This window comes from Pavona decussata, unplaced genomic scaffold (assembly GCF_977016875.1).
Source record: "Pavona decussata unplaced genomic scaffold, jaPavDecu1.1 SCAFFOLD_50, whole genome shotgun sequence".
Classification (NCBI taxonomy): Eukaryota; Metazoa; Cnidaria; class Anthozoa; order Scleractinia; family Agariciidae; genus Pavona; species Pavona decussata.
In genome coordinates this window covers 877,280-900,473 of record NW_028145472.1, presented here as the reverse complement: position 1 = coordinate 900,473, position 23,194 = coordinate 877,280, and the positions used below count along the sequence as shown (strand labels likewise).

The window sequence follows — 23,194 nt, the reverse complement described above, 5'->3', positions numbered from 1 at the left end:
GAAGGCACCGTCCTTCAGAAATTAGAGGTTCTCGAACCATCTGGAGATGCGCAGAACGTATGCGCACTAGCAAAATGAGTCACCCTCCTAAAACCCATGGAAAGAATGGCAACGAGGTAGTCACCAAAAAAATTACTGCGCTAAACAATGGTTCTGCGTCTGCGTTATACAGTTTGGTGCATTTCTTTGTCGCTATCGACACAACTTCATTGTAAAATGGCTTGATTCCAGAGGTTTTGAAGAACGTATATATTTTCCTTGGATTACCATCCTGGATATATAAGTTCTCTAAAGTAGTCACTGTTACAGATGGCATTGTGCCGTTATCCAGTCTTTAGGGGTTGCGATGCGAGTACAACCAACTGCCCGTTCCGAAGCTCATAAAGGCATGGGCCCTAGATTACAAATTGTTCAAATTGAGCGATATGAAGAAATGAACCCTATTGCCAGATCTAGAAAGATCACATAAAAATCACAAAGTTTACCCAGTTTGGTTACATTCCATTGCGTAGTAACCAGGCTGTCAAAGGTCGCCAAAATTCCTACATATTTCTCTAATTCTGAGATGGCTTCCCCCGAATCCATATAAAGTCTCTAATTTTTCCGATATCGGAAAGCCTTCTACATGGCTGCAATCTAACGACAGAACCTCAAACTTGGTAAACTGACTACTTTTAATGTGATCTTTCTTTTGACCGACTCCATTTTCTGATTAAATGAAAATTCAAAAACTCGTCCGCAGTATCCAGTTGAACTCCGGAACGGACAGTGCACACTTCTTTTCCCACTCTTACTGGGTTTTGATACACGCGAAGATGTCGACACCAGATACTACGGCGTGAAAGGATAATCTTGCGAAATAACATATTGCATTTCACTCCTTAAGTTCTATGTGTATCATGATCACAAACCCAGAATACTTGGCATTTTGCGGCCGAATTTTCTTGGTAGAAATAATTCGATGGCATTAGCTAAGCAGAGACTAGGAAACAAAGGCATTCTTAAGAATAAAGTAAAAATTGGTCAAATCCTTGTAAAAGCAAAAATCGTCATGAATAGTACAAGAGTAATCTATTTAAAATCTGTTACATGAGATACCTCTCTTATTTTGATACCTTTTTTTATTTTAATAGCTGATGTTAATACTTATAAAACAAGAAGTGCAGCAAATCAATCATATTATCTGCCTCGAGCAAGAACAAATTATTGAATATGTACATTAGTTTTCAGGGACCAAAAGTGTGTAATTCTTTAGGTAAAAATGTGAAGTCAACCTCCTGTAGAAAATTTAAAGAAAATCTAAAAGGAGAACTGCTAAGCAAATATTTATGTTGGTTCTTATTCTGATCTTGTCAATTTCATTTTTATTTCATGATTTTCCATGATTTATTTGCTGTTTTAAGCTTGATTTATTTATTTTCTTAGGTAGATACTGGTGTGCGTGTTTTTGTCTCTGTTGTGTTTGTTGTCTCTTTTCTCTGTGTTTTCCGGCCTCAATATTGTAATTTATTTCATGTTAATTGGCTTCCTTGTTCTTTAACTCTCAAGTTATTTTACAAAGCCAATACCCCGTTTCTATTTTATTTTCTATTTTATGTCATTTCAGCTGTAGTTCTCTGTAGGGGTAAAATAAAGTTGTTGTTGTTGTTGTTGTTGAAAATCTAAACTTTAAAAAAATAAAGCTCAGCCACCTTAAATCGTTCTGGTACGCTGAACAATAAACTATAACATATGAAATAAAAAAAAAAAAAACAATTACTTTTGTTTTGTAAAATAAATATGCTGTGAAGAAATTCAAAAAGAAAATACGAGATAATACTCGATTCCAATTTCAAAAAAGCTGCGACATCCGAAAGCATGTTTGCGCTTTTTTCTTAGTTTTTCGTTAAAAGGCGTATTACCACGGCAATTTTTAGTTTGCAAAGTCGTGTACGTTCAAACATCGCAAAACGCGTTTGAGGATTTTATTGATCGATAGTTTTCTAATATAATTTATCGTATTCATGTACGTATTGTAATTTAGTTGAACTCAATTTATTTGTTACACGACCCCACAGTTGTTAAGCTTTTACTTCTTAACGTATACAAATAAAGATTGATTGATTGATTGATTGACTGATTGATTGATTGATTGATTGATTGATTGATTGATTGATTGATTGATTGATTGATCCTTCAGAAGTTGTCTAATGGCGTAGCTCGCTGGCTTAGATGCAAAGGGTCTCGGGTTCGATTCCAGAGGTAACGGAGAATTTTTTTTTTTTTTTGGGGGGGGGGGGGGGGGCTTTTAAAAAAGCCAACCAATCCAAAGCTTCCATACAACTTTTAAAATTAAACCCTTTCTTACAAATACAAAAATATTCAAGGAGATCAATCTTGCTGAGGACAACGGCTAAAAATGTAGTTGAACTGGCCTAGGATACGGAATAAAATGCCAGTGAGGCCCCTTATTAACCCTTTATGGCTCATTTTTCGATTCCTCGGCTAACCAAACACAATGCAAACAATGTTTTATACCTTGCCACGATTTACTTCTGCAAACACGAGTTGGCTCGCAGGAGCCATTGATTATTGTTTGTACTCTTATTGACAATAGCTTTGAGCCACTCAGCAAGCGGGAATTTTGAAAGTTATTGTAAAAACTAAAATAGAGGCATGACTTTCGATATCAGGTAGAAGAGCGGTGGTGTAGTGATTATTGTGCTGCGGTCGTGTTGTTTCCTTAGACAAGAAACTTTGCTCCACCTCCACAATGTCTCCAGTTTTTACCTAGGGTCCAGTTGTTCAAAGGCCGCTTAAACTAATCCTGGCTTAACGTGAACTTTGATTCTAATTTAATTACCATTATATAAAGATTCTTCCAAAAGATTTTGTCTCACGGGTTTGACTAGGACTTTTCCTTTGGATACCAGGAGCACTTGCTAAATTCTGCTTTCTCTGCATAGTTTTAAAACGCGCAAAATATATCCCTGTATTAGTAGTTACCACCCATAGGAAACCCGAGTATATCGAGATGCACAGAACTTATGCTCACTGAACAAACGTAGACACCGTCCTTTAGTACTATTAGCTTCAAATTAGCTTTCAAAAATTTTTTCAACGACATAGCTTATGTCATGACTGCTATGCAACAACTTACTTGTTCTCTTTTCATGCAGGAAGGGTCTCGGTTCCCGGTTCATGCGGCCTTTGTGGCGGCCAGGTCGCCTTGGTTAACAACACAGCTGCTCCGAAGTGCGACAATTCTACTTCTATTGATATGTTTTCTGGTCTGTAGCTCTTACTCTTGCATGTAAGATACCAAAAATCTTTGTACAAAGTATTATTAAGGCTAATTTACACTTAACGATTTATCGGCCGATTAGTAGGTTAAAGGGGAAGTATCATGGGGTCTTTCGGTATCTTTTGTTAAAAATGATGAAATAAGACCTTCAATCAGCTGCCAAGTAATTCTAGAATGACAAGAGGAAAGAAATCAGCTCAATTCCTGAAAGGAAAAAATCGTGATCTGTTATAGCACATTTTGGAAACAAGAATGCGAGTACTTTCAAAACATTAGCCTAACATTTTTCAAGTAATAGATCAAACACGAGGAAGTGTTTCCTCCGATTTCCAAACACCGAGAAGTAAGTTGGAAAAACGAGGCGCAGCCGAGTGTTTTTTAACCAACTTCGAGGTGTTTGGAAATAGGAGGAAACACTCTTTCGAGTGTTTGATATAACCCTCTCAAACTATTGTTAATTCTTGGAGAAATTCGAAGCAAAAGTTCACAAAATTTTATGATAATTAAGATCACGTTTCCAAACCTCCTTCACGGTAGTGATTTCCTTTTCTTCTCTTTACGAATTATTACTGAGTTTGAGAAGTTTCAATCCATACCGGCCTACTCCGTCTCTGACCAGAAGTACTAATCGATAGTTTTATTGCACTGGGGAGTTAATTTATAACAAACTTAATAGACAATTATTTCTTTGCTTCTGTTGACAGCCAAATATTTTTGGGTTTTTGAAATGACAGCAAATTTGCTTGATACTTCCCCTTTAAGTTGCATGGGCCCATTTACAGATTACAATTTGTCGGCTGTTCTCTTTTTCTGTTGGTGAAGTGTGGTGTGATAATCGGCCTGATTCCAAAAATCTTTAGCCCCTTTGCCACAGACTATTATTAATTCGATCGATTTTCGTCCACTCACTCATTTTCTTTGTCAAATCGGCCCGATTAATCGGTATGTGTAAATTAGCCTTAATATGTGTATTCTTCCCTTTTCCTGTGATGAAACTTTGAAACAAAACATAAAACTTGTATTGTGAATCACCTGTAACAGTCTACACAATAAACGGTCTCTCCTTCCCTCAAATCAGTTGATCCATTTTTACACAAAGGTCTTACAAGTAACCTGTAAACAGCCTTCCAACTATATTTTGTGACAATCAACGGATTCATCGTTGTCAAAAGTAAATCAATTTCTTTTTACTCTAACAAAATGCAATGATAAATAGTTAAAAATCGTGTTTACTGCCTTTAGACATCAAGTCGAGAAAGACAACATGAACAAGAGGAAGATAAACTGGAAGTAAGGCTGCCTGAAGTTGAGGCCCAGTCTTTCGCGGTCACGTTGCGGTACATGTATACAGACTGTATATTTCCCTTGGTAAAAGGTAAGACTTGACCTTAAATAAACCACAGACTGACTCGTTTATACAGTCACGGTTTATATTAAAAGGGAAGAGTTTTGTAAATTTTCCAAGGTAACTAGAGGCGAATCATAGTCGATGTGTAAATTTTACAGGCTGCAAAGTCCTTCAGAGAACTGCCAAAATTTGTGGAGGACAAGCGCCAATTGTCGAACCGGCTTCCCGAGTTCGGAACAATATCCTCCATGTACTTTTGGTGGCAAGTCCTAACGTTTCATGGGATAGGAAATGAAACTTGCCTTACGCACAAGAGAACCAATTAGAAAATATTCGTAGTCAACGAAACAAGGATCGACAAAGCGATCAACGCTGGGAACCATAGTCAAATTAAGCCCCAGTGCGTCAGGGGCGATGTGTTTTTGATCACGGCACGATTTCAGACGTTTCAGATTGTGACGCCACTGTCTTGTCCTTGCGAGGAAGGTGGTGCGGCCTGGCAGCTTGTGACGAGGCCTGCGAACACAGACGTATTTCCGGCTGAGGGAAGCGACAGCCGGATATACGTGTGCGTTCGCAGGCTACTTGTAACTGTAATCAGACGTCAAAACGAGATCGGCGAATATGAGTTCAGCTATAGCCGAGCGTGCCGAGTAGCGAGAGATACCAATTTTGGTTCCTTCTAATGTAGGGCGCATGAAAAGTCGCTTGCTTTGATAGATGGGCCTAAAGATCTGGATTTTGTGTATGACGAGGTGACAGGAAACAATTCTGTCTGTAAACGAATTAACTTGATGGTTTTGAAAATCCTGCTCAACATTTCTGTTGATTTACATGTTAAAGTCTGGTTCACACACCAAACTACAAGGTTTTAAAGACGTTTAGGCTTGGAACTCCCCCTCAACCACCCCAACACCCCCACCAAAGGGAAGTAAATAAAAATTAAAACTCCAGCGCTCCATAACTCAGTACTCAGTTCTTTTGTCAAGGCTCCAGGCAACGAAAGACTCAGTGGGTTTTGGAATCCACGGTAATTCTGGATCCCTTAATATCCCTCCTTTGGGACCCTGAAATTATCTTGCAGTGTACTTGCTTTTAGTGAATTTTCACGTGAACTTCATGTTTTTAAGACCACCCGGTGCGCAAGTCAAGGGGTAACAGCTTTAGTTAAAACTGAGACAAGACTTCAATGGAAATTTTTTCTTGTTATTATTTATAAATCCAATAGGGCGGAGTGTAAAACTGAGACGGGGAAAATTGTTTTTACCGTCCGTGAAATCCGATCGAAAAATTAAACGGAGGTTCTAGTGCGGTAAAAAAGTGTTATTATTGTGAAAAAATTCACGGGAGTTTTAAAGAGCCAAGTATCCGAGATTTTGCTTTTTGTGGATTAACTACGTAAAATTAGATATCCACGTTACAGTGTTTCCTTTTGTGGATTAATTGTGTGGGGGAGTTAAAGGGTTTATGACAAAATGTTTTTTTTTTTTTATTATTTTTATTTTTTGTGCCTAATTAAATCTGCAGGTTGTTCCTGCATGAAAATAAAAAAAAAAAGTAAAATCCTTATCAATTTTTCGTCACTGCGCCGGAGGCGTATAAAATTGTGAAATGTCACTTTCGGTTAGGTACAATACCGTGGAGATAAATTGTTCGTACAAGAACATCAACATTTGATCAAGCAAATAAAAAAAAAACAATCCGGCATATAAACTTAAAATGTCACATGGTAACCATCATTGAATTAAAAAAATACAAGAAAAAAAAAAATAAATTGGTAAGAACATGTAAAGAAATTCACACAACGCAGTGTATCATTTACTGCTACCTGTCTTTTATTTGCATATTTCCCGTTTACTCCTTACACCTTTGAAGCTTCAAAAATTAAACACCTGTTTTGATTGTCAAAATTGACTTTCACTTGGTAATCATAGGCTTAAATTCAGATTCTAACACCTTTTTGAATTAAGCGATCATTGAGTTCGCAGTCGGAATCTACCAAGCACCTTAAAGTTAAAAAACGAAAAATGAAAATTTGCTCTTCTTAGGCCTGTGGGGGTGGTACTTCTTCCACGTAGATCCGGGACACTGAGTTCCAGCCCGTGTATGCATCTGCCGATCCATAACCAACACAATTACCGACCCAGAATCCCACACGCACGGTGCCCTTGTGGACTTTCTCACAAACTCCTTCGATTTGCCGCACTCGGTGTAAATTCTTTTTGTGGCTATTCCCATGTACCATGTACACTACACCATCAATGGCTGCTGGAGCTGAGCATTCTGCACCATTGAAGGTGAAATACCATCGCCTGCAGCACCCATGGCAGTTAGCGATGCGAAGAGCTCCACTCCAGAAGACACGCAGCCCTGATTTGGCAGATATCTTCTTGAAAACACATTCCTGCAAAAATGAGAAAAACGAGATCAAAGACAGGACTGAAATGGAAACCATCAGCTTTCATATAAAGATATTATTATCATGCAGTCTAAAGCGTATAAATGCATCCGTGCGAAACAACTTTACACCTGGCGGCCAGCGTAACTTATACCTCGAACTAGGTCAGACCGGATGTTAGTATGTTACTATTCATAGAAACATTATTACGTTGCTTTTAGCTTTGGATTTAATATGAAGTTGAAAATTCAGCATGTACCTTAATCAATCCGGAGTCCCTTCCATCATTCAGATTCTTGAAAACGCACTGTTTCCAGTTACGCACAACAGACCCTAGAGCTCCGTTGGGGCCTGGGGGACCTTGAATTCCACGAGCACCTGTATCACCCTTGTTTCCACGTGAACCTGGTGGGCCAGAGGATCCTTGTGGTCCCTTGGGGCCAGGAGGACCCTGGTTACCACGGGCACCTGTATCACCCTTGTTTCCACGTGAACCTGGTGGGCCAGAGGATCCTTGTGGTCCCTTGGGACCAGGAGGGCCTTGGTTACCACGAGCACCTGCTTTGCCTTTTTTTCCAGTAGGACCCGGTGGTCCAGGGGGTCCTTGAGCACCTTTAAGGCCTGAAGTACCTCGTCTTCCACTAGGGCCTTCATCGCCCTTGTTTCCTCGAGGGCCCATTGGTCCTTCAGATCCGTGATTACCGGGTGATCCCACGGCACCTGCTGGTCCCGCGGCTCCAGGGCTTCCTGGGATACCTGGAATTCCTGGTGCGCAGAAACATGTGCTGTGACCACAAGACCCATATGATGACGTCTGTTGAGGAGTGCCCTAAATGAATAAGTTAAAATTCTCTTTTCAGCCACTTGCGCTGAGTTGTGAACATTGTTAGGTGCATATTTGGGTTGGTATCTTTTAAAATAGCGTTTTGAATGAGATTTATTTTTTAACTTTTTAATTGTATTTTAAATGATGTTCACTGTAACAATTTCAATAGCTGATTGTAATTGTTAAATGCAATTTGAAGTGAAGTGACGTGTACCAGTAACTCTTTTCTTTTGTAATCCTATTTTGTTTGCTGGGCAGCAGGAAGGTAGATTACTGTTGTAAGTTTGTACCTAGAGTCTGTTCATCAAACTTACCTTGTTGTCACGTGGTTTGCTGCTGCTGCTGTTGTCATTCGCAGAACACAAGGTGATCAGCAGTAAGAGCAGTACACACAGCATGATGGTCAGCGGTATATTCAGGCAGCGTTTCGACATCATTCAATCTGTGAACATTGAATTCTCGAGCTCAGTTTTATTTACCACGGAAGAAGAAAAGAAAAAACTACAAATGATCAAAGTACAAAGACTACAAGGAGCTCAAACGGGATTCGATGAGCCTTTTGATAACAGACAAACCAACCAAACACATAACCGTTGTCGATTTCTGGTGTTTCATCACATAATAAGTCTTATTTATCATCCGTTGCCACTGAGTTTGATCATGAAGATATAAAGTGACTGAAACGTTATTCCTCCTATTTATTGATAATTTAATTTCTGTTATCATACTTAAGTTAAACTCATTACGTAAGATGTTCTTCAATTTAGCGACCTAAGCATTTTCATGAAAAACGACCAATTCAAGTACTTGCTAAATTTAATATAAAGAAGTTAAAAGAATTTTGCCAAAAAATCTTCAAATTAATTGCACAAGAACTCAGTTCAATTCTGTCAAGAAATAATTGTAATTTACTTTAGTATAAATCTACTAGTGTTCTATCACGAATGCCGTTCGCTGATTGGCTACGCTACTCGCTATCTATTCTGTGATAGATAGCGAGTAGCGATTTTCAACAAAATGGCGTCCGCATCTTTGCGTTTTCGAAGTGTCTGCGATGAGGAAATAGATAATTTACTTGTTTTGTTTTGAACGACTAGTAGACTTATACTAAAACAATTAGATTATTCGCTCTCGATTTCTATGCGTGATAGTTGATTCGGGCTTCGCCCTCATCAGCTATCACGCGATAGAAATCTCGAGCTCATAATCTAATTGTTAAATAGAAACGTAAGGGGAAATGTATAGTTCTATTACCTACCAATCTTGCTTGTGCGGCTTCAACCATCTAAAGGAAAACTGATTCACCTCTTACTGTTACAGAAGCTTTTATCCTTTTTGTTTGTTGACTTGTAAGTAAAACTCTTGGTTTAGACACGTTTTGAAGCTGACAACATGTTGGGAGTCAAAATAAGCCAAGCTCTCCTATTGGTTAAATAATTTTTGTTGACTAGAAAGTAACACGTTTTAAAACTCATAACATGTTGGATGCCAAAATAAGCCAAGCACTCCTATTGGTTAAATCATTTCTGTATCTACCAATAACCTTGACTCTTTTAAAATGTTTTGTTTAGGTAGCCAGCAAGTTGAGGCAAGTTTAGATGACTCAGCTAATGATGTGCTCGCTTTTGTTTTATCTGCTTTGTTTTGCATTGTGTTTTGAGAGGTTTTACACCTTGAAAACTTGGTTGATAACATGTATAAAACTGTACAACCCTCCCTAATATTTAGTTGACAATTGAACAAATGGTCATGTGGTAATAAGTTTTGGATTTGTTTTTAATTAAAATGCTGTATACTGAAACTTTTTTCTAGTTTAGTGAGCTGTGAAACAGAATAATGCACTTGCGGTTTTTTTCCTTTGAATGTAAAGCCGCGTACTAAAGTCTTTACATGGCTCTCAATAACTGTAATTTTAATTCACTTCTTTTACTCGGCTTTTTGGGAAATAAACGTTGAGTATGTTTGACACGTTAGATCCAAATTATTCAAAATGATTACCCTACTTGTGCAGTTCTGATTGCTTTCACGATTCAATCTTATTTAGTCTGTGAATGGATCTATTTAAGAGGTCTATATAATTATTAACAAATCGCGAAATCAGCAACTAAATTTACGTATTGCTGTTGCAAGTTTAAAGCACAAGGGTGTATTAAATTTGCACGTAAAAGTACTATTTTTGTTATCAGAATCAATATTATCATTGATTGTTTCACAGAATTAAAGTTTCTGATTGAAGCTTTCTTAAAATTAATTGCGGTGTAACCTGAAAATCACAATTTTGTAATGACTTGTTGCTTTTTGCAGGTTTGGTTGACCGAATGCTGTTAAATTCTGATAACATATTGGAGTAATTTGTAACATGTTTGGTCAGTTTGGTTAGCAGCCATTTTATTGCATCGAGATCGGCGAATGACATGAATAAAGTCAAACTACAGAGTGTTTCGTGCCTGAAAAACTGCCGCCACTGAATTAATCGAACAAAAGTTTGAACTCTATCGATAAGAGCTGAAATGATAGTTTTAAGCAAGTATGGTAACCTCTCTCATTGATACATTTTTCAACATCAAATGAATCACCGCACATCATGAAAACTAGAACACGCATTGAGTAAGTTGGTTGCTGAAAGTCACGAAACAGCCGAAAGAAAACTAATTTCTTTACTGTTTATTAGGCGCAAAAGCTAAATTCAGCATTTAGGCGCTGCTTAAACTGCATTCTAGTAAAAATCAAAATCGTCTACCTTTGAAGTAATTCAGCACTGAGCCGGTTTGTCTGTACGAGAACAAGAAATCTGGAATAGAGGAAAAGAAAAAGAATTAGATTTTACATCAAAACGAGCAACGAAATCCTTCACAAATAACATTCAACAAAACTGTCGAGAACTTACCGTGTCGCATTCGTTAATCCTTCCTTGTCACTTTTGAAAAGGTTTTAGTTGTCGAAGCTCTATTTTGTTTTGTGTAATTTGGTTCTCGTCAGAACAAGTTCTTCCAAACCCTTGTTTCAAATTTTAACTTCAAACACTATTCCCCCCCCCCCACCCCCCGACAGTTTGTATGGTCCTGATTCGCCCAATAGGAGGGCATCTTCTGTGATGTTTTGCTACGATGTACTTCCCAAATTGGCGTGACTCACATTTCCCTTTTTTTTATAAAAAAGGGAGAGGCCAAGAAGTTTTAAACTGCTTAAATAAAATACCTGTCGATTGAGATTAGAGTAATCGGTGAGATATTCTTGTTTCCCTCCGTCCGGAAACTGAACTTTGAGAGGTCATTTGTATTAGGGCTTCTCCCCTGAGGACGCCTTACCATATATCCTTCCTAACAATGGTCGATCTTTCCACTACACAAAAATACAAAGTTGCAATACTCTCACTGTCAAAAGGCTTCCCTTACCCTTATCACTTTACCTTACGGTTTTCACATCAGTTGTATATTATCTCAAAAAGTGTCACAGTTTGACTCCATTTTTACTATTTCTTTGTCTTTTGAATCGCGGCTCTTGCAATAATTGTATTCTGTCTCTATTTAATAATTTTTTTTCTTGACTAATAAACAGTCCAATTTCCGTTTAATGGGTTATTAAGGTCGTGTTGTGGCTGATGTTGGCTTCGGTGTGTTGACAAATGTTTGAATTTTTCTATCGACGTTTAGCTCCGCTTAATAAAACGATTGAACACATTGAGCACACTGTGAATAATGTTCAGCTGTGTCAGTCGCTAGGGGAAGCGACTAAGGGTTTTACGAACACATGATCAGAATTTTCAAACTAATTTAAGGTTAAAGCGATTGGTGACAAAGAACATAGATGAAGATTGTTTGACGCCTCATTACAAACAACTGCCAACTTTGAATTTCCTGTTTATTTGGTCAGCTTAAGAATAACTGTGCTAATTAAGATCCATTTGCTTGGTTTCGACCTGCTAAAAGACTGTTTACAAAAGCTTATTAATTGGGGGGCATAAAAGACTGGTTTGTATTTACTAATTTTGAAACGCGAGCATGGTTAACTTTTATCTTGTACATTGTTTTATCTTATTGAGATGAAATTTCTTTTAAATCAAGCATGTAGCGATGTAAAAATGCTTGGTTTCGAGCTAATTTGCAAAAAAGTTAATTGTGACCACAGCTTCAAAAGAGTGTTTACTTAATTTGAAACGCCAACGTGGCCAACGGTTTCACTGTATATCGTTTATTGATTCGTCTTTTTGAAAAAGAATTTCTTTTAAAATTACTGACATGAGCGATGTAAAACTTGGTTTTCTTATGAAATTACCTAGACGGAAGGTCTAACGTAAAAGCTTCACCTAAAGCCAAAACTGACCTACAAGATAATGAGATTTATACTAACACCGATTTTATTTTATGCAAGTAAAATAGTCCATAAAGAATTAAGCTGAAACTTAGCCTTATGCTGTAATTAATTTTAACACCTTAATACGTCTTAGTGAATACATGTTTAAACTAATTTACCTTTCAGTGACCTTTGCATTATTTTCTCGACTGCATTGCTCGGCGGAACGGAAACGTAAATCTAATAAGAAAGAAATTAAAGAAGTTGTTATACACAGTATAATAACAGGCAAAAAATCCAAAATCTGAACCAGGGCACCCTAAAATGATTCGTTTCGTTGTAATATCGCTTCAGATATTTCGATTGGAATTGCGGTGAGAAACTTGGCCTGGAATTTTCCAACTGATGAGAAAATTGCGGTCCTCTATTTTAACCGGATCAAAATGACGTTTCTAGTGCGCCAACGAAACCAAAAGAAAGACAAACGCCATGTAGGATTGATTTTGAAATTAAATATTCAGCCTAAAGCATCCATGCAAATTAAACTCTGTTTCCCCAAATATTCCTGAAAGCCCTCAAATCGTATGGAAATACAAAGAAAACATGTCAAGTCTTCCGCTTCAATCCTCTCCTTTGGTACCAGTGAGGAAAACGAATACAAAACTGTGCTGTCATATTATCCAAGCAATCGTTCGAAGCTCAAGTAAAGCGTGTGTCACTTTTCTCTTTTGTTTTCTTTGCATATAATGAGTCTCTCGTAAGATCAAGTTTTTGAGAGAACAAATATTTAAAAATTCTTCCAGATCAGAGTCATTCTAACGAGAAATATTTTTGGCTAAAACAATTTGTTTAAAGTCTTCAAAATGTCCAATGGGATGTCTTCTTAAGTTTTAGGTTTGTCTAAATTTAGATGGAATTCTGAGAAAACCATAGCGAGTAGCTAAAGAAATGTCAAATTTCAGCAAATCAAAACCAATTGGGGTCAAACCATGTCAGTTGAACCTGTACTGTGTTCATCAAATTAATTATTTCAATACAGTCAGCAAATTAATTTCCACTTTGTTTTACTTGTCACAGTAGCAGTCACAATAGAAGCAGTGTAGCCTTCGTTCTATTGTGAGATGTGAAAGCTTCCCTGTTTTCTATTATTATTATTTTTTTTTTTTGTTTGTTTTTTTTGGTCAATCTCGACTTCCAAGTCACCAACAGTGTAAGTAATTTTGTATTATCAGTCGGGTAAATTTTCCCCTCGTGGATGCGGAAGAGTTAGTTTAACACGTCAGCGAATGTTCACAGAGCGAGTCGTTTGTTTGCTTTAGTGATTTTAATTTGCCTTAAAGTGCATATGAAATGAATTTTTGTTTTTGTAATTTTTAGTGATTTATTGTGTTTTAAATGAGCCCTGATCGATTGAAGTAACCTGCGGCCTTTCTAAAACCAACTTTTTCGAGGTTGAAGATCCGATGTAGCGGCTTGAAAATGGCTCCTTTTCGCGCGTGACATGTCAGTGACATGGTGTGAAACTGTGATAAAATCATAAAACGCGGCAACTATGGCTTCGAAGGAAAAATGCAATTGAGAAGAAAGGGGGAACGAATTGCGCTTACGGGGCCCCGAACAATGTGTGTCGATGCACCATTTCCCTAAGGATGAAGTTTTACGACAGAAATGGACGCGGTTCGTCCGTAGACATCGAAAATTTTTCACTCCTTGAAGTTCATCCGTTTGATGGCACACGATATCCAAGAGCGAGTTTGCATTCCGTGCAGTCCAGATAACTTTAATGTGGGACTTTTAGTGATCGAAGTGTGTATTGTTATTCCAGAATGCAGCCAATCCAACCCACCTTAAGGATATTATGTACCGTTGCAGGTTTTCCATCATCAATTTTGGTTCTTCTATATCGCTTGCAAAGTCTTACAACCATTTCCTCAACTATCATTGAAAACATGCTTTACTAGTAAATAAATTTTACTTCAAACGTTTGTTCCCTTGAAGTTTTAAAGGAGCGTGTGGCTTGTTGATAGCAAAAACACGTATTTTTAAAGCAATACTGTGTGTTTCAACAGATTGTCAAGGTTCGCAGGACATCAGTCTAATCATGGATGTTTACAGATTAGCTCTAAAGGTAAATTATTCTTATTTCAGTATTAAGTTTTACTGAAAATTAAAGAATTGCGTTAGTCTTTTTTGTAGCAGGAAAAATTTCTAGGTCAGGGTTAGCGGCATACGTGCGGTCATAGTCAGATATTAAAAGCCGAAAAACGCAAACGCGAACTCTGCGCAAGCGCGGGGACGAACGCGGGGCACCAAAATTTCCAAAAATGGCGGCAATTAAATTGTTGTTATTTTAAAAAAATTACTATGCTACCGCAGGTATCTCGGTAAGAAGCGATAATTTTCTCACAAAAAAGATAGCTGCAGATGTATCCTTGCTGTGCATTAATTTTCTTATGGCTTCTTAAACTTTAAAGACTTTAAAGCCCTCAATGTTCCCGCGGTGTGTAAACAAATCGCCTATACAGGTCTATTATTGTTATGGACCTTTTTACAAAATGCGGCTACAGAAGCAAATCCCTGAATATTTAAGGCTAAGGATATAGTTAATCTTTAATTACTGGGTTTGCCAAAGTACATAATTTTTATCCATAGTGGATTTTCTATTTTTTTTTTTTTTTGCAGGGATTTTATTATCGATCTCGTTAAAAATCGCGCTTGCTCCTTATTCACGGATCACGTTAGCCCGCGAACTGATATGCGCACAACGTTTTTCCGCTCTGCAAATCAGATATCGTTGGAAACTTATCAAAATTGCATGAAAAAAAAACATCCATCGCATCAGTCACATGGTAGCACTCACATAGAAATGTTCAAGAAGTTGAGCGTAAAATAATTCCTGAAGCAATCCGATTTGGAGCTATCTCGACTCCTAAAAGTATGTAGTATATAGTTCCGTTTGTTCGTTTCATGTCCTTTCTAAAGGTCTGCCCTTATTTCTACAGCTTGAGATTGGTTCTTTGGAGGCACTGTGTGTGCAGTATATCGAGTCTTCAATCTCTCAGGAAAACGTTCTTGTGGCCCTGGACAGTGCCGCCCGGCTACAGCTGAACCCGCTCAAGGTTTGATAAATATTTACAAAACAAATTTATTTAAGGGCGGTACTTCCTGAAACAAAGGTATCTTTCGGATCTTACAAAGAGCTTACTGGAATCCAACAGTGATACACAGACTATGCGACCAGCTGATCATAACACGTTTTCATTTGTGAAGCAGTTTTTTTTCCCAAAAGAAACTGCGTTGCCTTGTCGATGGCAAAGTGAAACACGAGAATTCGGCTGTACCAATTGAGTTGATCAGATAAATTGGCCAATTGGCTAATTGTTGTGTTTTTTGTTGCAGGATTTCTGCCTTCGTTTCATTGTTCGAGAAGCAAACTACAACAATATCATCATGAGCAAGAACTTTGAATCTGTGCCTCAAAAACTCATGGTGGAGATAATTAGAAGGCGGCAAGTTCCACAGGTAATACGCTGAACTATTTATTGACATGGAGGAAGTGCATGGCTTTCATAAATATCGTTTGAATGGTGGCACTTTAGAATTTTTTTCACGGACGTAAAGCTAAAACCACTGAAGGCACTGCTCAGGAGCCTTCTTTTGAATGGTCACAGCGGTTTAGGATTTTATCTGCAGATTCAGGAACGCTCTGCTCAATGGGTTTCATTTTAATCATCACACTTCAGGATTGCACCCAAAGACTCAAACGTTAGAACCACCTTGTTAAGCATTATTAACCAAACTTCGGGAAAGTACTGCTCAGTATAGCTTTCATTTGAATGGTCACACTTCAGGATTTCACACAAAGACTCAAACGTTAGAACCACCTTGTTCAGCATTATTAACCAAACTTCCGGAAAGTACTGCTCAGTAGCTTTCATTTGAATGGTCACACTTCTGGATTTCACCCAACGACTCAAACGTTAGAACCACCTTGTTCAGCATTATTAACCAAACTTCCGGAAAGTACTGCTCAGTAGCTTTCATTTGAATGGTCGTACTTTAGGATTTCATAGAGAGACTCAAAAGTTAGAACCACCTTGTTCAACGTAGTAAACAGCACCACAGGAAAGTACTGCTCAGTAGCATGCATTCGCATTTGAGTGGTCACACTTTAAAATTTCGCCCACAGACCCAAAAGCTAGAACCACCTTGTGCAGCATAATCAACAGCACTAGAGGAGAGTATTGCTCAAAAGCTTTCATTTGAATGGTCACACTTCAGGATGTCGTTTACAGAATCGAAAGTTAAGATCACGTTACATTAGGCATCTTACGAAAGCACGACGGCAGAGTCAACCGAAATGTCACTTAGAAATAAATACTCGCGTTATCTGATCTACTTTGTGATTATTCCAACCCGTTCAACTTGTACAGTGTAAACTCAATAACCAGGAGCATGGTTAGTTACAACGGTGTTCAAGTAAGGAAAAAAACAACGAAACAGTTACCGTCTGGTGTTTACGTTCTCCTTTAAACTTTGTATTTGGTTATTTCACGGCGTTGTGTGGCCGATGATGTACTAACTTTTTAACACACGTGCGGAGCCATTGTTTAGCTCATTAAATCTTTTGTTTTTTCACGTTGCCGTTGCCGTCGCCGTCGTGTTTTCATAAGGTCCCTATTAACTGAAGTTTGTATCAGGAATGAAAGAGGTAATATTATATTTTAATTAAAATCAGTTTTCGTTTCCTTTTTTAGGCAAGTGCCCTCATTCCAGGAGACAACCAGTGTCGGTCGACGCATCCAAGTACGCTAGAGAACGCTATTTTTCAAACTGCAGACATTTTACCATGTTCTCGCTCACCTTGCAGTTTCTTCTTATATTTTGCAGAGAAAACCTTACAACAAGACATGTTGGACTTTCTTCAGGGAGCGCGCGGCCAAGACTTTCATGACATCACGCTGATGGTGGACGGCGAAGCAATCGGGGCACATAAAGTACGTGAGTATTTGCTCATCCGGTTAAACAGGTTGCCGAAATTTTTGGCGTCCACCCTAAGTTACAAAGAAATACGTCCGAAGACACACCTTCATTTTGGAAATGTAATGACTGTAATGGAACAGCTCTGTCTTTTTGTCAAAGCACGCTTTAACAATGGCGTCTCCACAAAGAAGATATAAATAAAAAATAATGTAGCAGATGTATGTTTTGTCAGTTAACGGCACTCGTTGGTGGTTCGTTGGCAAGGCAAAACGAGTATCACTATCCCAGAACCTTTATTTTTGTGTGTGTGTGTCGAAAATGTTTGTTTAAAGTAACTATTCCATTACAATAACCCTGCCAAATTTCAGTTCAACAGTGTGTAATACTTAAAACACAAACGTCGTGATCACTTTTAACCATGTTCAGCCAACTGAAACTCATAGGATTTTGATTCACTTCTCTGCGTGACCGGAGAAAATTTCTTCTTAATAGACATTTGACTGACCGAGCGTGTTGTTTTGTTTATTTGCATGAATTGTACTCACAGATTATACTGGGTGGTCAGCTGACATTTACATCAAATAATAGGCATCATCGTTTCTTAGTTTCGATACTATACTATACTATACTATACTATACTATACTATACTATACTATACTATACTATACTATACTATACTATACTATACTATACTATGCTATACTATACTATACTATACTATACTACACTATACTAGTCACGTGACCTTAACCGCGGTCAAACGAAAAGACAAAATCATAAAAGTCCGTTAATATAAGATTTTTACTTTGAGAGCTTTAAAAGCCTGTAAGTTTTTCTTGTGAGTCGGTTGTCAGTTTACTGAATCATTTTATGATTTGCTAAAAAAAATGTTTTAGGAACCAAAAGGTAATATCACGCATTCAAAGAGAAAACAAAGACACCTATTGCCGACTTGTCTCCACATAAAAGACTTGAAACGTGTTTTAGTAAATCGTGAAATGAGTTAGTTAACTCACAAACTCACGAACATTTTATCATCTTTGAGCTTTGACGGACTCTTCAACAATAGACCACTTTTCAGAAAACGCCATCAGTTCTGTGCGCGATGCGTGCCTATGTTTGCCTCTTGTAAAAGATTTATGAGGTGAATGACTATCTACCATTTTTTCCTTCTAGGCGGTCTTGGCTGCAAGGTGTAGGTAGGTTGGCTGAGGGAATAACTTCTTTATTACATGTTCTTATTACCATGAATACAAGAAACATATGAGACGAAAACTAAACTGTGCCTATTATAGTGATTACTAAAGTATAGTTTTGTTTTCGACAAAATTCCTTTTAATCTTGTCATGTTCTGGTGTGTATTGTCTCGTCACCCTGAAAGTTTTGAGTAGGATTACATACCATACACATTTAGTTTTTGAACCTTGCTCTTTTTCTTTCTGTTTAGTTATTTTGAGGCAATGTTTCGATCATTTATGCCAGAGAACAACACAGTCACGGTAGGTAGAATTACTTTAATCGTTCCCTCGCCAATTGTCGCTGCTCGCCAACCGTCTGAACGCTTGAAACAGGCTAAGATGACTCACCTTGTCTGGGATAGAGGGGTTATGGAAGACCCCACCTACCTGATGAACATTACCGACAAAGTTTTAATGGCTTTAAAATTTGCGTTTGCACAGAAATATTAAGCTAGAAAGAGACAGCATTGCTAGACAAACAAGAAAAGTGATGTGTGAATCTCATTGTCCTTCTTACAGGTTGAGGAAGAAGGGGTGCAGGCAGAGACCACCTGATCTATTTTGTGGTTTGGTGGGCCCCACTTGAAAATAGTAGTTTTATTTGACCACTTCCCTAACTGTTTTCTCTCGGTTTAATGCTTACCGACTATCGAACAACTGAGCCCAGGTGTTAAATAGGCACCAGCAAACGTAAGGGGTGGGGAGTGGGAGAAGGGGAGGGAGAATTATACACCAACTTACTCTTTGCGACACTTGATGCAGACATCGCCTTCATCATAATAAGTTCCATTGTTTTCTCATTGAGTTCTGATTTATGTTTTGTTATTGTTTCATTTGTGTTTGTTTTGTTGAGCACACGCGTAAACCGTTAACCGTCTTTTTTCCTCATAAAGATTACCATTGGTGAGACAATTCCTTCGCGAGAAGCTTTCAACTCTCTCCTTCTTTATATTTATCATGGAGATGTGTCTATGCCACCTGAGGACTCACTGTATCCTTCGTGAGTTACGTTTCTTAAATGCACTTGATTGAAGAAATGTTGTTAGATAAAAAAGGTATTTGCACGGAACAACTTTTTTAAGGTATTCAACGTATGTTGTTTCGTTTTGCGAAGATATCCTTGAAGAGGGGTTCATCTGCACTTCCAGTGCACAACTTTTTCAATTAACTCTGTTAGATTTAAAGTCTCGGATTAACGTCAATTGCATAACCTTAAGGAGGCTCGCGGCAGTTTTTCTGGACTTACGGTGGAAATTATGAAATTACAATCTCGCACACAAGATAAACTTCGATCTCCTTCATACTACATCATCATTTCAACATATGATCAAAGTTTTCTCATCGGTTTCCAAGCAACAGCCATTACCATAGCAACGGAAGCGCATAGCCTCTCTTTTTAAACATTGTCGATTATCTCGAAATCTAGTCAGACACTTTATGACGAAACTTTAGGGATTTAAACTATTCAATCTAGACAACTTGTAGGCGAAATTAGAAAAAATCTGTAAGAGCGTTTTCAAGTAAATAATGAATCGATTTTTTTTCTGGGGTGATTTTGTTTATTCCCGCATTTTTCACCAATATCTACGGCAAAATAAAACTTGACACCTTGTCTTTACTATTAAAAGGTCATTCTTCATAGCAAACCATTCTAAATGTATATTAAGCTTCATGGGTGTCTCCGATTTTAAGATATTTATGTTTAAAAACAGTTAAAATAAAGCGCGGATGAATGAAAAAGTTCCTACTTTGCATCAATCGAGATATCTTTAAAATACCCTGACAGATTTTTCTGTCAAATTACAAGCGGTTAGAGTAACAATTCTTTTCGATATTCAAGCAAGTTTTAGGCTTAAGAACTGAAACCGGTGTTAAATAAGAAGGCTGAATCTTGGTCAAGTTTCAGTCATTATTTGCTTTCTTCGAACATGAGTTTTATTTTGTTTATCCAGTGTATTCCACTGCCGTTCACGTGCCGTGAATATTTATGATTACGTGAAGTCGTGCAAAAGGTAAAATTTACATAAGTCTTCCACTGTAAATTTTACCTTTGATCATATGCTGAAATGATGATATAGTATGAAGGAGATCGAAGTTTATCTTGTATGCGAGATTGTAATTTCAAAACTTCCACCCTAAGTCCAGAAAAACTGAACTCATTGTTTCGTAATAACAAGCCTGCTCCATTGAACTCGCGCTCACTAATTTCGTAACTAATTTCTTAATTATAGTCTTAAGGTATCAAATTAAGAAATTTTCCTTGACCTTGTATGCAAGATATCTTCTGTCAGCTCCTTATTTCTTTGGCTTCACTAACAATCGACTACAGGTCTGTATAATCCCTTACAGGGTTTACAATTTAGTCTTTTCTAACAGCTGTTTTCTTCTTGATGTTATTTAATGAAATTACTCGATAACGTTTTCAGGCCTTCTGTAAACAGAATCTGGAAATGAATGTCTCGTTTGAAAATGTAGTCGAGGTAAGGAAAGGGCGCTATTACTATCACAACTGTTTATTTTAGCGAATACAGAGAGTCCCTGTAAAGAACGCTGAGGGCTGAAAAAACATTTTTGGACTTGACGGTCACGGACTGAGAATTTTGGTCCCATCCATTGGGCTACCGTGAAACTCCATAACGTAGGTTTCGCTGGATTGGTTCATGCGAGCTCTGAGTTACAAGCCAAATCACTTTGCTCACATATGACGATCGTGTGATACCCATTGGGGAAGGGGGGGGGGGGGGGGGGGATGCGGCTTTCACGATACCAGGGTGCCTCATTCTCCACTAGTTCTCCTCTCAGGCCAAGGGGTAAGATATATGGATGGCAAGGCGCGCTGTCTCTGAAACGGTTGTAGGACAAGGCATTCAGTTTTCCACAAATATCTTCTCAAAAAATGAAGTGTCAGGTTTCTCTAACTAAGACTCAGAACTTATAGTCTGCCGCTTACATCGGGTATTTAGTTTGTTTCAAACTGTTCTTCGTCTCCCACGCATAGCCGAGTACAACTGGGATCTGGTGTTTTAATCGGTGAAACAAGATCTCACTACTTGATAACAAACAACTTATTATACGATTCTTATTATTTTTCATTAGATTCTTGAAGCGGCTCATAGGATCGGCGCTTCGGACATGAAGAAGCATGCACTCGACCTTGTTGTCGGACATTTTACTAAGGTAACTAGTTCTCAGGCACTTTGGTAGAAAGTGGAAAGTTACTACCACTGACTAAAATTTCATTTAAATTTGTGTTTGACAGAGCTACTTTCATTTGCTAACAAGACCAATAAGGTATTCCCTTGGGCTTCCCGTTTGCTGCGCTTCACTGTGCGAGTCCAGAAACCGTGAACATCTTAAATCAAACTTTCAGGGGAAAAATGGAGGAAAAGCAGATCTCAGCAAGGACTGTTCGAATCCAAAACGAAAATTGACGGTAATCACGCATTTTTCAAAGAGAATTCAGCTTCAATTTGGGAAAATGCTCTACATTGTTATGTATTTTTAAGATTTTTAGAGTTATTGTTGTTCTAAAATTATCTCTGAAAAAGCGTAGCTACCCTCCCATTTTCTCTTGTATTCCAATAGTTCTTGTGAGGATCAGCTCTTCCCTCTTCCTTTACCTTCTATAAACTGCGCAAAAATGACTTTGCATTAGGAGGTACTGTCCTTAAAGGAGAAGTATCACCTATTTTTAGTGTCACTTTGAATAAGCAAAAAAATTTGTATCGATGGAAACGTTAAAATAATGATTCATATTTGTTACTTACCCTACTAGTGCACAGAAACTAGTATTTATTACCTTTGACTGCGGATAGTCAGGTTTAAAATGGACTGCAACTTGAAAAAAATGGGGCAATGTTTCCAAGTTTATTCAGTATTTTAGCTTATTGTGGAGAAATTGCCCAAAGAAAAAAACTCATGATAGTTTGTTTTTCCCACGAGAAATAACAGAAGATACCAGCTGCATGTTACACTGCATGATTCAACTGACTATTTCTCTTTTCCTCTCTCACTGAAGGTTGCAAAGTCTCCGAAGCTCAGAAGACTAAGCCGAGATTTGTTGCTGGAGATTCTGGATGCTATAGCAGACTACTTAAAAGACACGGATCTAGCTGTTAACCCGTGATAAAAGAGGCCTTAAGGACGGTGTTTCCTAATACAGAGAATGACAATGTGGAAAATGGAGATCTTACAAAGGGGTATTGGAATCTAAAAAGAAAATTTGGGGTAACCACGCATTTTTCAGAGATACTAAAGCAGCAATAACTCTAAAAAGCCTTAGTTAAAAAAGTTAACATAACAATGAGTGAAATTTCTTCCATATTTAAACTTGATTATCTCTAAAAAAAAAGGCGTGGTTACCACCAGTCTTCTTTTTTTATTTCAATAGACCTTGCTAACATCAGTTCCTTTCCCGTATAATCATGAATCGCGCAATCGCAAACTTTTAAATTAGTAGGCACCGTCCTTCAGAGATTAGAGGTTCTCGAACCATCTGGAGATGCGCAGAACGTATGCGCACTAGCAAAATGAGGCATCCTCCTCAAACCCATGGAAAGAATGGCAACGAGGTCGTCACCAAAAACATTACTGCGCTAAACAATGGTTCTGCGCCTGCGTTATACAGTTTGGTGCATTTCTTTGTCGCTATCGACACAACTTCATTGTAAAATGGCTTGATTCCAGAGGTTTTGAAGAACGTATATATTTTCCTTGGATTGCCGTCCTGGATATATAAGTTCTCTAAAGTAGTCACTGTTACAGATGGCATTGTACCGTTATCCAGTCTTTAGGGGTTGCGATGCGAGTACAACCAATTGCCCG

At 38.0% G+C, this 23,194-nt stretch overlaps 2 protein-coding genes across 12 annotated transcripts; one reads left to right on the top strand and one right to left on the bottom strand.

Annotated features, from left to right (window-relative positions):
* Window positions 1-74: 74 nt before the first annotated feature.
* LOC146481415 (leucine-zipper-like transcriptional regulator 1) lies at window positions 75-22,744 on the top strand. The gene is made up of 14 exons (XM_085108427.1): window positions 75-116; window positions 4,526-4,658; window positions 14,218-14,276; window positions 15,151-15,267; window positions 15,548-15,670; window positions 16,906-16,954; window positions 17,039-17,145; window positions 18,309-18,331; window positions 18,580-18,631; window positions 19,264-19,361; window positions 20,648-20,699; window positions 20,797-20,850; window positions 21,467-21,547; window positions 22,389-22,744. The coding sequence occupies exons 1-14, from the start codon at window positions 75-77 to the stop codon at window positions 22,494-22,496; spliced, it is 1,098 nt and encodes a 365-aa protein (XP_084964553.1). The 3' UTR covers window positions 22,497-22,744.
* On the bottom strand, window positions 6,446-10,801 carry LOC146481416 (uncharacterized). 11 transcript variants are annotated; one of them, XM_085108497.1, is made up of 5 exons: window positions 10,743-10,801; window positions 10,596-10,646; window positions 8,170-8,297; window positions 7,289-7,858; window positions 6,446-7,035 (listed from the first exon to the last, which is right to left on the bottom strand). In XM_085108497.1, exons 3-5 carry the CDS (start codon window positions 8,290-8,292, stop codon window positions 6,676-6,678), a joined length of 1,053 nt encoding a protein of 350 aa, XP_084964623.1. In that variant the 5' UTR covers window positions 8,293-8,297; window positions 10,596-10,646; window positions 10,743-10,801; the 3' UTR covers window positions 6,446-6,675. The 11 variants fall into 11 exon arrangements, with proteins under 11 accessions (XP_084964623.1, XP_084964621.1, XP_084964628.1 ...); XM_085108495.1 differs by adding an exon at window positions 9,114-9,201 and having other exon boundaries at window positions 10,596-10,752; XM_085108502.1 differs by having other exon boundaries at window positions 7,289-7,497; window positions 7,588-7,858; window positions 10,596-10,752.
* Window positions 22,745-23,194: the final 450 nt, after the last annotated feature.